Here is a 17661-nt window from a genome sequence, read left to right on the forward strand (position 1 = left end):
ATTATGGAAACAGAGAGAAAGAAAGAAATCATGTGATTTTCATGCTCACTGGGATTCTTTTTCCATCACTGTATTTCTGACCAATGAATGATCGAGTTTTACACGTTCTCAGCTCTACCCGCCCCTCAGATTACTCTCTCTCTCTCTCTCTCTCTCTCTCTCTCTCTCTCTCTCTCTCTCGTTTGATTAGTGTTTAAGAACAATAAACCCAAGGCCACTCGTCCAGGTCTAAAAGAAGTGATTATCTGACGCTCTGTTCAGACTGCGTTGTTGAAGGTATAACACAGAAAGGTCTTTTCGGCCAGATGTTTAAACGCGGTGAGGTCGTCTATGCGTCGCTGCTCTCCGTCGCTGCTGTCTGGATCGAGGACTGGAGAGGAATTCTGCACGCTTCCCGAAACACGCTTCCTCGGGCTCAAACTGGTTTAACATCAGGGCACGGATGAAGAGGTGAAGAGAAGAAATCCTGCCAGCTGCGGTCTGTTGGTATTAAAAGGCAGTCAGTGTGTGTTTCGGATGTGAAACACGGCAGGTTGTGATGTAAGACACTTAATCCGTGAGTCATCTCTGCCTCTGAAATGTGACTCACGCGCTCCCGGATCGTGTCCTTTTAGTCTAACAGCATTTTTCAGCATTTAATTACAGTTACATTTATATAGAGCTTTTTTGGACACTTGGAGTGCTTTGCATAGTATCGGGGGTGGGGGGGGGGGGGGGGTCTCGTCACCCGTCACTAGTGTAGAGCATCCACCTGGATGATGCGACCGCAACCATAGTGCTCCCGAACGCCCATCAGCTATTGGTAGCCAATTCAGAGATGGGGATATTTAAGGGGCCATGATAGAGAAGGGCCAATAGGGGAATATCGCCAGGACCCCGGGGTTATACCCCTACTCTGGGATTTTTAATGACCCCAGAGAGTCAGGACTTCGGTTTAACGTCTCATCCGAAAGACGGTGCTGTTTTTACAGTACGGTGTCCACGTGACTCTACCGGGGCATTCGGACTCACACAGACACCATGGAGAGCGCCCCCTGCTGGCCTCACTAATACCGCTTCCAGCAGCGACCTTAGTTTCCCCAGGAGGTCTTCCATCCAGGTACCGACCAGCCTCGACCTTGCTTAGCGTCAGTGGGAACCCAGACAAGAACCGCGAGGAGATATGGCTCCGGCAGATTGCACGCAGCATTAACGCTAAAACGGTGGCCGATTTTCCTTCCCGTCCTAATTTCCTTAAAAGATTCAACAACAAAAAAAAGTATTCAGAAAAAAAACGAAGCAAGCATCGAAGCCCGATTTTACATTTTATTCATTTCAGTCCCGGCAGTAAGTGACAAACTGAGAATGTGTTAATCATCTGGACATGTTCCACCAGCACAAAAACATCCCTCGGAATCTGAAAAGAAAAAGAAAACCGCAGCCGTCTCCGCTAGCCGCAACGGGAAGGGAAAGGACAAAAGAGGAAATGGAGAGAGCGAATGTAATGAACGTGACGCCTGCTGCAGTAAAGACATTCCTGAGTAAAAGCCCCAGTCTCCGGGGAAAGAAAAAGAAAAAAAAGAAAAACCACAACAAATGTCAGCTAGCGTGATGGATGAGAGTTATCATGGCATGAAGCGCAGTTATGCTAACAGCTGGTTTTCATGACCTCCCACTTATTGATGCCTCAAATGTCATCATTTCCCCCCCAAACTGTGACACGAGAGAAGGAGCTGAAAAATGACGACTGCAAGAGAAGGTAAATCGCTGAGGGACGTGTCAGGAGAACACGTGAGGGTGCCGCTCGGAGAGGAAAGCATGGTGAGTTCCTCATGTGTTCCTCTGTCTGACCTTTACCACGCTCGAACACTTCAGATGATAAGAGGGCGGAGGAAAGGAGGCGCAGACGGGAGACGACAGCGAGACGAAAAAGTCCATCGGAAAGAGTCGAAAGCCGAACATCTAGAGCCGGCGATCGGTTTCATTCCTGCAGACCTGCCGCTTTCACCCGCATGATTAAATCCTTCTTTCTTTCTTGAACGAGGGAACGGACGGATGAAAGTGAAGTGTGAATGAGAGAAACAAAACTAGAAAGATTATAAATAGGCAGAAGAACTTTCCAGAGAGAATTTCTTTCTTTCTTTCTTTCAAGAAAATCCAGCGGGAATAAGTAGTAATTAGCCAAACCTTTCTTTCTTTTCTTTCATTCTTTCTTTGTTTATTTCTTTTTCTTCCTTCCTTTCTTCCTTTCATTCTCTCTTTCTTTCATTCTTTGTTTTTCTCTTTCTTTCTTTCTTTCTTTATTTCTTTTTCTTTCTTTCTTTGTTTATTTGTTTCTTTCGTTCATTCATTCTTTATTGTTTCTTTCCTCCTTTCTTTGTTTTTTTGTTTGTTTCTTTCTTTCTTTCATTCTCTGTTTATTTGTTTGTTTGTTTCTTTCTTTCATTCATTCTTTCTTTAATTCTTTGTTTCTTTCTTCCTTTCTTTCTTTCATTCTTTTTCTTTCTTCCTCTCTTTCTTTCTTTCATTCTTTTTCTTTCTTCCTCTCTTTCTTTCATTCTTTCTTTTTCTGTCTTCCTTTGTTTTTGTTTGTTTCTTTCATTCATTCCTTTTTTATTGTTTCTTTCCTTCTTTCTTTGTTTTTTTGTTTCTTTCTTTCTTTCTTTCATTCTTTGTTTATTTGATTGTTTGTTTCTTTCTTTCATTCTTTTTCTTTCTTCCTCTCTTTCTTTCATTCTTTTTTTTCTGTCTTCCTTTGTTTTTGTTTCTTTCTTTCATTCATTCCTTTTTTATTGTTTCTTTCCTTCTTTCTTTGTTTTTTTGTTTGTTTCTTTCTTGTTCATTCTTTGTTTATTTGTTTGTTTGTTTGTTTGTTCCTTTCTTTCTTTCTGTATTTCTTTCTTTCTCTCTCTCTCTCTCTCTCTCACCTATCTTAATATTCTCTCTCTCACGCACACGTTCATTCCTGAAGTCTAACTCAGTAATCTTTTGCCAGTTTATTTTGTATTATTTTCTAAAATGCACCACTTATTTACCTCTCTCCCTCCCTCTCTCCCTCCCTCCCTCTCTCTCCCTCTCTCTCTCTCTCTCCCTCTCTCTCTCTCTCTCTCTCTGTGCTGATTATTGTGTAAGGTCGTGTATCAGACCGAATTCAGAGCAGAACATCGCTACTGTGTTCTCTCTCACACACACTTTCACTCCTGAAGTCTGACTCTGTAATCTTTGGCCAATTTTTCTTCTTATTATTTTGTAAAATGCGCCTCGACTCACCTGCGCTTCCCCGTCTGATCTATTCATCTACAACATAATCAAAACACACGGCCACGCGCTCAGGTCTAACAGTGATTACCTGATGCTCTATTCAGTCTTTCTTTCTTTCTTTTTTCAAGAACACCCAGTGTGAATAAATAGTAATTAGGCAAACCTTTCTTCATTTCTTTCGGTCTTTCTGCCTTTATTTGTTTATTTATTTATTTATTTATTTATTTATTTATTTATTTATTTATTTATTTCTGGCTTTCTTTCTTTCTTTCTTTCTTTCTGTATTTCTTTCTTTCTTTCAAGAACACCAAGTGTGAATAAATAGTAATTAGGCAAACCTTTCTTCCTTTCTGTCTGTCTTTCTGCCTGTATTTATTTATTTATTTATTTATTTATTTATTTCTTTCTTTCTTTCTTTCTTTCTTTCTTTCTTTCTGTATTTCTTTCTTTCTTTCAGGAACACCAAGTGTGAATAAATAGTAATTAGGCAAACCTTTCTTCCTTTCTGTCTGTCTTTCTGTCTGTCTGTCTGTCTTTCTTTATTTATTTCTGTCTGGCTTTACTAATTTCTTTCTTTCTTTCTTCCTTTGTTTCTGTCGTTATTTATTTATGTATTTCTGTCTTTCTTTCTTTCTTTCTTTCTTTCTTTCTTTCTTTCTTTCTTTCTTTCAAGATCACCAAGTGTGAATGAATAGTAATTAGGCAAACCTTTCTTCCTTTCTTTCTGTCTTTATTTATTTATATATTTCTGTCTGTCTGTCTGTCTTTCTGTCTTTCTTTCTTTCTTTCTTTCTTTCTTTCTTTCTTTCTTTCTTTCTTTCTTTCTTTCTTTCTTTCTTTCTTTCTTTCAGGAACACCAAGTGTGAATAAATAGTAATTAGGCAAACCTTTCTTCCTTTCTGTCTGTCTTTCTTTATTTCTTTCTGTCTGTCTGTCTTTCTTTCTTTCTTTCTTTCTTTCTTTCTTTCTTTCTTTCAAGAACACCAAGTGTGAATAAATAGTAATTAGGCAAACCTTTCTTTCTGTCTGTCTGTCTTTCTGTCTGTCTGTCTGTCTTTCCTTCTGTCTTTCCTTCTTTGTTTATATGTTTCTTTCTTTCTTTCTTTTTTCCCTTCATTTTTTTGTTTTTTTTTTGTGAAAGCAGCTGTTGATCTGAAATAAATAGGTAAATAAATAAATTAATTCACTGTCCTACATGCACTGCCGCGTTGGCACTAACAGCTCGTAATCAAAGATGTTCCAGACGTTCCATTTATTTATTATTCATGATGATATGATGAGCTATTAGGAATTGACTCGGACCTCAGCGCTCTTCCCCGTGTGTACGGAAACTCGTCATTCCGACGACGCGCTCTCTCTCGGCTCTCCTAGCTACTAGCTCACGGCTGCGGTTGTTTGTTTCCTCCTTTCTCTTCCAACACACGTCTCCTGTATCGTTTGTTCGCGCGAGGAACGTTTCACAGTCTAGAGATTTGTCGAGAAGCCTGATACGTTATCGATGAGTGGGAGAAAAAAAATAAAATTGGGACTTTATCAAATCCCCAGCATATGAAACACCTGCTCACAGCTTAGCTTGTTTCTCTGGTGCCAGAGCTGCGTCGGCGTGTTGGCAGTTCACCAGACTCACGCTGTCACAAAACACGGCATCCTGCCACTTATTTCCCTTCACCTCTCCGTGCAGAGCCAGAAAGATGCTCAGCTTATGGAGGATGGAAAAAATAAGCCATGAACATTTCTGTATAGAATTTATCTGTGGGTCGTCGGCTTTCTAGAACGCGACGGAGCGTTTATTTTACAATCGTAAAGACTGCGGCAGGATCACGTTAAACCGAGCGATGTCCCGCTAAATGTGCACTTGATCCGAGATACACAACCAGTGTGTGCATTCCTAAACTTTGACCTTTAGCTCAGGCTAAGGCTATACGGATATTTTCTGTTAACTGGATTCTCTGCCGGCTCTGTAATAACTGTCAAGACCCCTCGACTAAAAAAAAAAAAAAAAGAAAGAAAAAAAAAAAAAAAAAAAAAAAAAGGGACCCATTTTTGGGTAAGTGTGTCATCGTGGGATGGCAGAGCGACGGCCTTATTTACTGTGAGACAGGAAAAAAAGACTGACCCTGTGCTCCCTATCCTCAAGAGAGCTGTAAGTGTAAGAGCTGTGCGCACGTCTGCACGTTTAAACAAGCGCATCGTCATCTTGGGGGCGGGGCCGGTGTTGTTTGGAATAATACCAGATCCCTATGGCATAAAGTCATAAAGCCCTCATTCACAACTCCGTACATTTTAAATTCCGTTAAATTACTCGTTACCGCTTGGGAGTGACCTGACTAACGATTACGAAATGTTGTTGCTTGACGGATATAAGCCGATGTTCCATCGATTCTAGGTGTTACGTGATCGTGGTGCGGTGTGCTCACTAACCCCATTTTGTTAGCTCCATAGAGCTCCATTATTTTTGAACCTAGTGGTCAAAAGTGGGAACTGCAACACACGCTAATAAACAGGAGCCCGTTGGGACAGGAGTCACGCTGCCCCATGCGCACGCTACCGTATGAACATTTTAATGCGAATGAGGGGCAGCGGACAAGGTAGTTAATTACAGCAGTAGGTTTGTCACCAGTTTGAGCTAGGTTAAAATACTTTGACGTATTGTGTGTATTTTTTTTTAACGAACCTATTTTTTTTTTTTTTTTTATGCTTGATGCTCTTCTTTCGTTTCAGTATCTACTTAAATCTGGTAGTTCTTCGGGTCTCAAAAACACTTGATATTTATTATTATTATTATTATTATTATTATTATTATTATTATAGTCCTGTGCATAAACAGGCCATTGATAAATTAAGCTTAAGGTTTAAAAACTTTTAACACATCCGCGAAATTCAGCATTATCTTTTTTCCCTTTACTTTCTCCGCGCTTGTCTCCTCTTGGTCTGTATTTTTTTTTTTTCTCCTGTATTTGTGCTCATGAGAGAACAGCAGTACCCCTGGCAGGCCTGGTTGTAAACATACGAAGGAAGGTAGAATAAATACTGTATAGCCTCAGGAAGCCGGACACTGGAGTCGAGAACATGATGAAAAGGAAGTGAGAATAGCTTGTGTCTCTTTGTGGTGTGTACTGTACTCTATGAGGTCTGAGAAGTACTTCGGCACGGGCAAAAAAAAAAAATAAAATAAATAAATAAATAAATAAATGGACGGCCCTGGAAATAAATCCAAGGCTGTGTTTATGTACAGGGTGGAGACGTCCACTTCTGAGTCGGTAGCAACAGACAGACAGACAGACGGACGGACGGACGGACAGACGGAGAGACCCCGAGAGAACTCGAGACCCCGGACGTCCTCTTACTCTCCTTTCCTATCTGAAGTAATTTAATGCGCCGATCACTGAAATATCACGGCTTGAATGTCTTACGGCGCCGAACAGTTTTTCACAGGAGGCAGATCACCAGCTAACAGTCAACATAATCTGTCCTCGGCAAGCTCTGTTGTTAATTATTTATAGCAACACGGCCGCCAAAGGGCTAGAGTAATTGCAACCAAATGCAGAGCGACGTGGGGCAACAGAAGCGTCTGAAAGGAAGGCAAAACGGCACGAAGTGGAGGAGGGGACACAACCCTTTGTCAGAACTTTTGGCACCGGCTTTCCCTTTTGGCTTCAAATAAATATCATTTCAAGATCCTCCTCCAGGATCCATGACTCAGAGCTAAAATAAACTAAGCACCCAGGATAAGAAGTCCAAAATACAGCTACTCGAACACCGGAAAGAAAAAGATATCTTTCCCAGCCAAGACAACGAGGTATCCGTGTCGACTTCCTGTCAACCTACACATTCCAGCGAAACAACAACAAGAAAAAAAAAAGTCAAGTCCAGGATCCAGGAACTTACCATCCTGCTCTGCTGTAGTCCCCGGTCCGAACACCCAGACAGTCAGGGCGTGTCAGATAGATATTACAAGATTGGCTCGTCTAAATCGCAGCATGAGGCCTCTCTCTCTCTCTCTAACTCTCCCTCTATTTTTCTCTCTCACACTCTTTCTCTTTCCATGCAGTCACTCTAAACCCCCCCCCCCCCCCCCCCCCCCCCTCCAACTTTTCCAATAACAGACAGGCTGGCCAAGTCCCTGCCCCGTGCCTGGAGCGATTCCCTGGACTCGACGCACGCCGGCCGTAATTTGTGCGCGGACGTGATCGAGTCTTGCCAGCACGTGAAAAAGAGAGAATGAGAAACGGGAAGAAAAGAGTGCGAGGGAAAAGAAAAATCAGTGGCTAAATTCTGCACCACTCCGCTACAGTCTGAGTTACAAGCCCCTGTCGTACCCCCATCAGGTTTATATATGGCACACACATGTGGAAAAGCAAAGGAAGGGGAGGGGGACGATCTTTCGGTGACCTCTGTCTATATGGGTGTGTGTGTGTGTGTGTGTATACTGAAAAAACTCCCACACAGTCTCTCTCCCTTCTGATAATATGCCTGCAGAGGAAAATAGCCACAAAGACCTTTTTCCTGCTGAGGATTTCCTTTTTATTTTTCTCCTCACGGAAGTGTGAAGTCATCCGGATGATAAATAATAGTCATCACTGGATGCCATTTTAAGGTACAACATTACCAGAAAGCACCTGGTATATGCTGCACAGTATGTATATATATATATATATATGTGTGTGTGTGTGTGTGTGTGATTTCCACAGGGAATTCTCTGTATTGATGAATTGGCTGAAGATCAGATGAACCTCAGTGCGTTCCCCCGAACGGACTCTCGCTCTTCACAGTACAGTAAAAATCAGAAGAATACAAAGCGAGCATTATTCAGTGTTAAATGAATACACATTAAAATCAGGATATAATAATGCGACTCGCAGAACGAGTTCCGCGTCCCAGTTCGCCTACTTGTACTACGCACCGCAAGTGTGTGCTCTAGTACTTCATTTCGAGTACTAACAAACGGGGCGTACTAACAAACGAACACGTCACGGAAAGGAAGGGAACGCTGTTGCCTAGTCACGCACACCGTCAAGGTAAACAAAACTCCTCGTTGCGTTTCGGCTTTTACGCGTTTACTTATTTGTTTATTTTCTGTTTTATTTTTCACGTAACTATATATATAAAAAAAAAACAACAACAACTTTGGGTTACTCAACGTTGAAGTTCTTACGCTTAAAACGCCGCAGACGCGTCGCAGACGTTACGCTCTTCCGCCGCGTTCGCACGTTGAATTCGGCCGAGCAAACCGTCACGAAACCCCCCCTCCCTCCCTCGTGCAAGGAGTTGTGGGTAATATTATAGTTCTGTATATATAATTTATATAGTATATAGATGTAATATATAGAATTGAGACGCAGATTAAGAATTTATACCACAGCGCGGTTGATGTAATAAGTGTAGCATTTATGGAAGGAGTCTCCAGTGTCAGAGATCTTTACAGTAATAATGGGAGAAGTCTGCATGACTATAAACAGTCTAAAATCATCATGTCAATCATTAATAACTTACAAACTGTAATTGTCTGCAAATCGCTGTGGCGTAAGAAGAACATCAGCACCGGCGCTGTAAAAAGAATCCGTCTCGGCCCGTCGTATCGGCACTTTCTTCGCCAGAACGTGGAGTTAGGTTTTAAAGAAGGCCATTATTCCCATCCGACCATGTTGGAGGAGGGAATAAAACCGAGCTGCTTATTTAGTTCGATTCTAAAAGCTCTGAAATATTACGGACGCGTCTTTTTACGAGCCCGACCCGCATCCCGATCATTTTATGAGGTTCAGTCTGAATGCACGGTCCGGGTGTAATTTTCCTGCAGACTTCCCGGCCTCCGTTTTAAGACTTTTCTAAATGACGTAGTTTACATAACACTATTTCAGCTTTCCCCTCATAATGCCGCAGATGCACTCGTTATGCAATTAAAACTTTATCTCACGCGGTAATATCAATCTGTGACTCTACAGATTACTCGCTAGATTCATCTCTGTTCTTTTTTTATTTATTTATTTTTATTTATTTATTTATTTATTTTTTAAGTTTAGTTGCTTTTCGAGCACTGAATGGTACTTTTTAAAAGGCAGAAAGCAACTTGTGAAGAATAGCCACGGTCTCCGCATGGTCTGGCCAAATGAAATTCGGAATAGGGAGAACCACTCAGGCTTTTTCAATTCCTGCAAGTTTCTCAGGTCTTGTTAGACGCCCGGTTATAAAGGTGAAGGTGGAAATGAAAGAACATAAAGCACAAGGTGCCGTATTCAGAGCTGAGTTACGTGAGCACGGTTAATGAAGGTATAGCATAAAGTACCTGAAGTTCGGAATTTAGCCGAATTGCGTAGTTTAGCGCATTCCTGGAACGGCGAAAAACTTTTCTGAAAGGATCTGGCGAAATGCAGGGTCTGACCTTCAAAACATTTGAACTTTCTCTAACTTTTGTAGAAAGAAATGAATCGGTTTTGCGCCGTGAAGAATTCTGCAGTTTCGCGACACGTTTTAGTGTAAAAAAAATGTGCCAGGAGGTTAAGAATCGAACGCGGACGGATCATGGGTTTAGCGCTAATCCGGAACGTACGTCCGGTTCAACACGGAAACTGTCGCTGGAATACAAAATGGCCGCCATCTTGGTTACTGGATTAAGCTGAATTCACGCTACTGAGCGACAAAGCAAAAGCGACAGATCAGATCAGATCAGAGCCACGATTTCAGCAGCGGCATCGCGTGAGGAAACGATAAAAGACTTGATGCAAATCAGGCATGACGTAGTAACGTGGCGAATCCAAACGACCTCCTCAAATTATTATCATTTTTTCCTTCCCCCCCCCCCGCTCACAACTTTAATTCCTACCTGCAATTAGTCCCCGTTTCCTAGGTTCGACTTGAAATAACGGAAGAAAAATAATCACGATCGTGGTTTCATCTTATTCGGTCATATATATTACACGTCACCTCTCGTTGAATGTGTACAGAGATATCACGAAGAAAACTAAACGCTCGGAAGGAAGGAAGTACCACAGATCGTCGACGTCTCTGGAGAGCGTTTGTCGCTAGCGATCTGCTAATAGCTCATATGAAACCTGCCGCGTAACATGTAAATCAAATAACTTTCTCACTGTTTGTGTTAGCGTGTTATTAAATATGTATTTAACCGGTTAGAAGAGGATATTTAGTAGTATAAGTATACGATTGTACCTCAGCTCAGAGGTACTGAGTACTCACTGTAGCTAGTACACGTAGCTTGCGCTGTTAATCTGCTAACAAAGCTAATGCAAAGCCTGGGGCCTGATTTTCACACTTTTTTAAAAACATTTTTAAACTATTAGAATACATAACCACGTTTTTAAACGACACCAGATGGTATACAGTTGTAAATGATGTGCCGTACGCTACAATTTGGTTCTTGGCGTTCCTCGTCCGAAGCCCGTAGCGTTTGTCTCGCGCCGGTGTGAACGCAGGGCTGCTTTAAGGAGTGAAAGCACGGCATGACCCATATTTCCTAATGCAGACTCTTAACGAGAGAGAAAATCCTCAGAACCCCAAAATTTCATAACCGCAAAATCTCTCACAATATGATTAAGCATGAGAGTACTGGCATTTTTATTTAAAAAAAAAAACAAAAAACAACAACGACAAAAAACAACAACAGGTCCTTTGAGAGCTTTGAGCTAACAGTTTAGAGCAAAATATACGCAACGTATGGTGACGTATTTCTCATCTCCACGGGACATTGAACACGCGCACGTTAAAGCGGAGAACGCAAGAACGTATCGGAAAAGTGTTTATCACGTACGGACGATCCCTGAACAGAAAGTCGGGTTCTAGCACGTCTCGAGCACGTCTTTATGCCTTCTCATTGGCTGGACGTTTTATTTAAGCAAATACAACCTCGTCGATCCGATAGGGTGAGTATGGCAGATCATAATAAATCCAAACGGTTATTATTAAACATATTAAATACATATACACGTAGGGGATAATATGCAACATGGCATTTTACGTAAACGCTTCTTGACAAGTGGATTAAACGTACACGGCCTAGAAAACGTCTTTGAAGTACGTCGGGTCTAAGTTTACGTTTTGAGGCGTAATGGAAAGAACAGGAGTATGAAAAAGGTTTAGGTTTAGTTATCATTTCAGTTTGACGTCTATCGGAATGTCATATAGGACGTAGGTGTATGTCGTGTACTGTACAGACTATCGACGCTACCTCGTGCTTGAGTCGCTAACCGACGTCTTAGAAAGGCAGCTCTCCGAATCGACTTCCCGGCCACACAGTCGAGCCATTTCCCACAAACAACCGAAACGGCTCTGCAGAGAGCGACTGTGATTAGCATTTGTTAATCAAAATGTCTGCCACCTTATCAATCAGTCTTCCCACACCTTATTTTAGACGCGAAACACCGCTGCCATTATGCAAAGCTGCTTTTCTGTAGGGAGAGAGAGCGAGCGAGCGAGAGAGAGAAGCAATGATTGTTCTTCGCGAGCTGCAAATGATCGAGATCAAGACGACGGTCCCGGCACGGTGAAACAGAGCTGCCTATGTCAGCGAACCCTCGCGAGGAGAAGGGAGAAGTGAGTGGATGAAAAATGCTCTCATCTGCTTTGGCACTGTAACTGTTTAACTGCTCGGAAATGAAAGGGCCTTTTTGTGTGTGGACTCGATTGTTTGAGGCGAGGGCAGAGGCAGGGCAGAACGTTTCGGAAGAACGCTCCGGGGGCTGGAAGGGACGTGAACACACACACACACACACACACAGAAAGAGCCCACTCTGTCACTTAATCTTACTGTCCGCATGTCCAATACGCTCATCAATCTCGTCCATACATACACACACACACACACACACACACACAAAATGCTGTCTGGAGAGCAGTGTGGCTCAGACGGGACATGTATCTAGATGGACATGTATCTTAGCAACTTTGATTGACAGTAGCTAAGAAAAAAAAAAAAAATCATGTCCATATTCTAGTCGGCTGTCACTCAATGAATATTTCGAGACTAGGAGTTGTGTAAAGGCGTGTGTAGACGTGTGTAGACGTGTGTTTGAGGGGATATTTCAGGATCGGATAGTACACAGAGGTGTCGTGTCTCAATTACGCAACTCTCGGGTTCTGAAGCCTGCTGATGCTTATCAGGGGTGTAATTTTCAGCAGTACGGAAGAGGTTTACAATACAATAGGCATGCCTGCAAGGCGACTGTCAAAATCATCGCAATAAAGGATGAAAATTGAAAACAGAATGTCTTCACGGTCTATCGAGGTCTCTTCACCTCAAGGTTTCGGTGTGTCGAGATGCTTTTCAGCTCACCGCGGTCGTACAGAGGGATTACTTGAGTTGCCGTCAGCTTGGGGTTTGTTTTTTTTTCCCCGTCGTATTTTCGTACCGTGTTTAAACAAATAAATAAATCCCAAGAGATTTCTAAAACACCGTACTCAAACCGACATCCGTCGGTTATACGGACGTTAACGTATATAACCGGTAGCTTCATGACTGGCTTGACTACCGAGCTCAGACACACGATAGTGAACCTCTCAGGATGGTAGTTTGGGCTCGTTTGCGTTTACTGTGCCCCACAGGAAGTTCGATATAAATGTCTGTCATCGTACCACAAGCGGTGAGGTATACAGTAATGCAAATGCAGAAGACAGAGGCCTCAGTAAACAGCCATGGTGCGCGATCGCTCAAATCAAATCTGCCTTCAAATGTCATCGGCTCGATACGGGCTTATCGCTAAGTACCCGGCGAGGAGCTAACCCGATATTTGGAAGACAGGAGCTTGTTCTAACTGAACATCATGAATGTCATGCTGTTATTTGAAAGAGCTCTGGGAAAGCATTAGTTTTTTTTTAGGTGTGTGTGTGGGGCGGGGGGGGGGGGGGGGGGGGGCGGGGTTTATTGACCATAGAAACAAACAGTAGTGTCTTTGTCATACCTTGCTTAGATACCAATCATTAATAAGAAGATTAAATAGGCCCGCAGTGAAGTGTCAAATCTAATACTTTACAAATAATGGTGTTAATGGTGATGAAAATGAAAAAGTGATGGTCTTGGTTTGTTGTTGTTGTTGTTGTTGTTTTTTTTCGCTTTCCTGCGCCGGTCAGCGCTCAGACACGTTCGAACACTTTGAGCAGCAGAGCCACAGCGAAAATGTCAACCATGCGGGATATTAGACGACCGATTTGTAAAAGGATTCGACTGAAAATGTACTGTCGTGTGTGTTTACCGTGCGGTACTGCAGTACGCAGTTCCCGACTTCACAGCTGGGGATGTTATTACACCCGGACCGGCTCTCTTTAAAAACGCTCGTTTTCCTGTCTTTACTTCGCTTATGGTTTCTGCACGATGAGAAATAATTCGTTGGGTTTACTTTTGTTTTGTTTTGTTTTGTTTTAAAGAGTAAATTGCAAGCAAGGAAGAAAATCTATATCGCACAAGTCTATTTAATTGTAATGATTTCTGTGGAGTTGATGGTTCACTATGTAAACGCCAACGGAAAAGAAATCATTAAAGAAAACATCCGCGGCATGATGAATGGAATCTTGTGTTTCTTTTACACATGTAAAACCAGAGCTGGAACGGATTGAAAGGCTTTTATCAATGGAAATGATTGAATAAAAAAATGTTTCGCGAACTCTGTTTGGTATTACTGGTATTGTTATTACTGGTATTAGTATTATTGGTGGTATTGGTATTACTGCTATTGGTATTACTGGTATTGGTGGTATTGGTATTATTGGTATTGGTATTATTGGTATTGGTATTACTGGTATTGTTATTACTGGTATTGGTATTACTGGTATTGTTATTACTGGTATTAGTATTATTGGTGTTGGTATTACTGGTATTGGTATTACTGGTATTGGTATTACTGGTATTGGTGGTATTGGTATTATTGGTATTGGTATTACTGGTATTGTTATTACTGGTATTGGTGGTATTGGTATTACTGGTATTGGTGGTATTGGTATTATTGGTATTGGTATTATTGGTATTACTGGTATTGGTGGTATTGGTATTATTGGTATTGGTATTACTGGTATTGGTGGTATTGGTATTATTGGTATTGGTATTACTGGTATTGTTATTACTGGTATTGGTGGTATTGGTATTACTGGTATTGGTGGTATTGGTATTATTGGTATTGGTATTATTGGTATTACTGGTATTGGTGGTATTGGTATTATTGGTATTGGTATTACTGGTATTGGTGGTATTGGTATTATTGGTATTGGTATTACTGGTATTATTGGTATTGGTATTATTGGTATTACTGGTATTGGTATTATTTGTGTTGGTATTACTGGTATTGGTATTATTGGTATTACTGGTATTGGTATTACTGGTATTACTGGTATTGGTGGTATTGGTATTACTGGTGTTGGTATTATTGGTGTTGGTATTATTGGTGTTGGTATTATTGGTGTTGGTATTATTGGTATTGGTATTATTGGTATTGGTGGTGTTGGTATTACTGGTGTTGGTATTATTGGTATTGGTATTACTGGTGTTGGTATTATTGGTATTGGTATTACTGGTATTGGTGGTATTGGTATTGGTATTACTGGTATTGGTGGTATTGGTATTGGTATTACTGGTATTGGTGGTATTGGTATTATTGGTATTGGTACTATTGGTATTGGTGGTATTGGTATTGGTATTATTGGTATTGGTATTATTGGTATTGGTATTACTGGTATTGGTATTATTGGTATTGGTATTATTGGTATTACTGGTATTATTGGTATTAGTATTATTGGTATTGGTATTACTGGTATTGGTGGTATTGGTATTATTGGTATTGGTATTACTGGTGTTGGTATTATTGGTATTGGTATTACTGGTATTGGTGGTATTGGTATTATTGGTATTGGTATTACTGGTATTATTGTTATTGGTATTACTGGTATTATTGGTATTGGTATTACTGGTATTGGTGGTGTTGGTATTACTGGTGTTGGTATTATTGGTATTGGTATTACTGGTATTGGTCTTACTGTAGATGTGTAACGACTAGTTCAATTGATTTCACAAGGATTTCTTGAAAAATTGTTCACGTCTTCATACGTGTCACGAACAGTTGCACGTACAGTCGAACAACACTGGTGGCAAAGTGCCAAGTCAGATTATTTCTTTCCAGCACGTCATGACCTAGTTACGCGACTTTTCCCGTCCTTCCCCCCCCCCCGCGGTTCTACCCATCTGATTTCTCTGTCTGTTTATCCGTCATTCTCTTCACTCTACGAGACATCTTATCCTCCATAATCTGCACAAACCGAGCACTACAGAATTCCACCCAGCCTCTCGGAGCGTTCTCGTAATTACGCCACATCACACTTTAGGACAATCGATGCTTGATTGGCGTGAAAGACGGATCGCGAGCCTTTCGCTCCCGAACGGCTGTTAACGGCAGTGAATTACATGGCACAGGGCTAAACCGTGCCCGCGTTTTTATCTGATAACTTTAATCACTCTGTGCGAGACTGATTTGCATTTATTTTTTGCTGAAATAACATTACTACGCAAAAAAACAAAAAAACAAAAAAAAAACAACGAAAAACAAACACAGATAGTACCTGTGGAAGGTTTGACAAACTCGAGTTGATGCTGATTTTGAGGTATGAGGGGAATTAGGAAAAAAGATTAAGCGTATTTATCCACATGGAGGAAATCGTTTTCTGTGGCCTCAGCACAGGATGTGTAGAAACTTTGTTAGCCAAACTTCGCTAACAAATTGGGAGCTGGGGGTCTAATTTGCACGCATATAGAGTTCGAGTCGGAAAGACAGGAACACGCTCTTTTTGAACTCGCCATGACAGACGCAAGCACTGATGCTAGTCTTCTTTTTGGATTTTTTTATTTATTTATTTTTACCACTCACCAAGGTCCTTGTGTGCCAGGTGCCGGGCTAGCTGCCATCAACATTCTCACATAGCCCCGGGCGCTGGTCAGCACCATCGGAGCGTCACGCCTCTTAATATCAGAGTGACACGAAACCAGGCTAAGAGTTATGAGTTATGAGTTCGAATCCCATGACTGCCAGACAGCCAGTTCTGTTATTCAGTCCCGTATTCTGCGTGCAGTGTTTCAACAATTACGCACAGCACGCTATTCAACAGATAATGCTCATAGCGTTAACTAAAAAGTTCCATTTTAATTCAGGAAAAAGTGTGTCGTTAGGGTAGGCATTCCCAACGATAATGGCGTCATCACAATAACTGACGCATTTCCAAAAGTGCCAATGAAAATGCTCGCTTTCGCATTTTTGTTCCTTTCTCTCGTCAGTTTACTCTTTCCATGAACTTTTCCATTGATGTATCGATTCGCTGTCGTAACGCAATGACACTATCCGTATCCGTATCTGTCGTGTGCGCCGCATATTCCTACCTGTATTCGGATTTTAACCTTAAATGGACGTGACGTCGAGCGAACCAGGAGTTTTCCCCTATTTCTTTCCCAGATCGGTCATCGGCTCACAGACGCCGACGACTGCCTAACATACAGTACGTACGACGTTATACGTAAGACGTTTTGCTGATCTGTTAAGAAGTGTTTATTCTCTTGACGCCCAGATGTCACCCTGCAGGATCCGTAAGCGAGATTAGTACAGAAAGGTCTTCGCGCCGGGCGAGCGAGCGTAACTTTAATCGGCACTGTGAATCTTTAACGTCCGCGCTTTAGTATGCATAAAAGGATCCGTCCTCGTAAGAATGATTAGGTCCGGTCTTATAACCCGTGATGGCGATAAGACTCGGCGGCTGCACGCTTTCAAAGAAATGTATGTGAAAGACCTGCTGAGGTGTCTTCGTGATGAGTTCTCAAATATATACGGCTATCGCAGACAAGGGCGTTATGGATAATGTGGTATGGCAGACGTAATTAACAGCAGTCGTGCGGTTATAAATGTCCAGTTTATAGGCTATAAGCGATAACTCAGGCCAGGGTATGACAAAATTGTAAATGTTCGCAATCGATATTAGGTCCGCTGGTAGAATAGAGCTCAGACCCAGAGCTGCTGGAATACAGTGGGATAGAGGGGACGACTGATTTGTTCATATTTTGGGAAACAGCCAACTCAGTTCATTAGAAATTATCATGCAAAAATACTAACAATAATAATAGCAAGGACGTACAGGATTGGTCAAGAGTGTCAGAGGGCGCAGGCATGCACCCGTAGGAATTTTCTCCTCATTTTAATTCGAGAAATCAAAATATATCATATATCCCATGCATACATTACTATTTCAGAACTTCATTAAGTTGTGCGATATTAATACAATAACAAAATCATAGGGTGTGCTGGATCAAGTGCTGTTTTATAACCCAATATGGTGGTGATGGTGGAAGAGGATATGGTTCAAATAAACCTTAACTTGCAGTGATTAACGTGATGACTATTCATGCGGCAATATACTAGATATTCAATTCGATATGAAAAATCCCACACC

General features: G+C 41.6%; 1 protein-coding gene across 6 annotated transcripts in view; it reads right to left on the reverse strand.

Annotated features, from left to right (window-relative positions):
• The window catches only part of sgcd (sarcoglycan, delta (dystrophin-associated glycoprotein)), a 165274-nt gene that overhangs the window by 72341 nt on the left and 75272 nt on the right, over window positions 1–17661 (reverse strand). Inside the window, exon 1 of one of the 6 annotated variants that reach the window (XM_053687616.1) lies at window positions 7129–7301. The exons of 4 other annotated variants lie outside the window; for them this stretch is intronic. In XM_053687616.1, the coding sequence (XP_053543591.1) occupies window positions 7129–7131 (3 nt within the window). In that variant the 5' untranslated portion in view covers window positions 7132–7301. 6 annotated transcript variants of the gene reach the window in all.

The sequence above is a fragment of the Ictalurus punctatus genome, chromosome 18 (genome assembly GCF_001660625.3).
Source record: "Ictalurus punctatus breed USDA103 chromosome 18, Coco_2.0, whole genome shotgun sequence".
NCBI classification, from domain to species: Eukaryota; Metazoa; Chordata; class Actinopteri; order Siluriformes; family Ictaluridae; genus Ictalurus; species Ictalurus punctatus.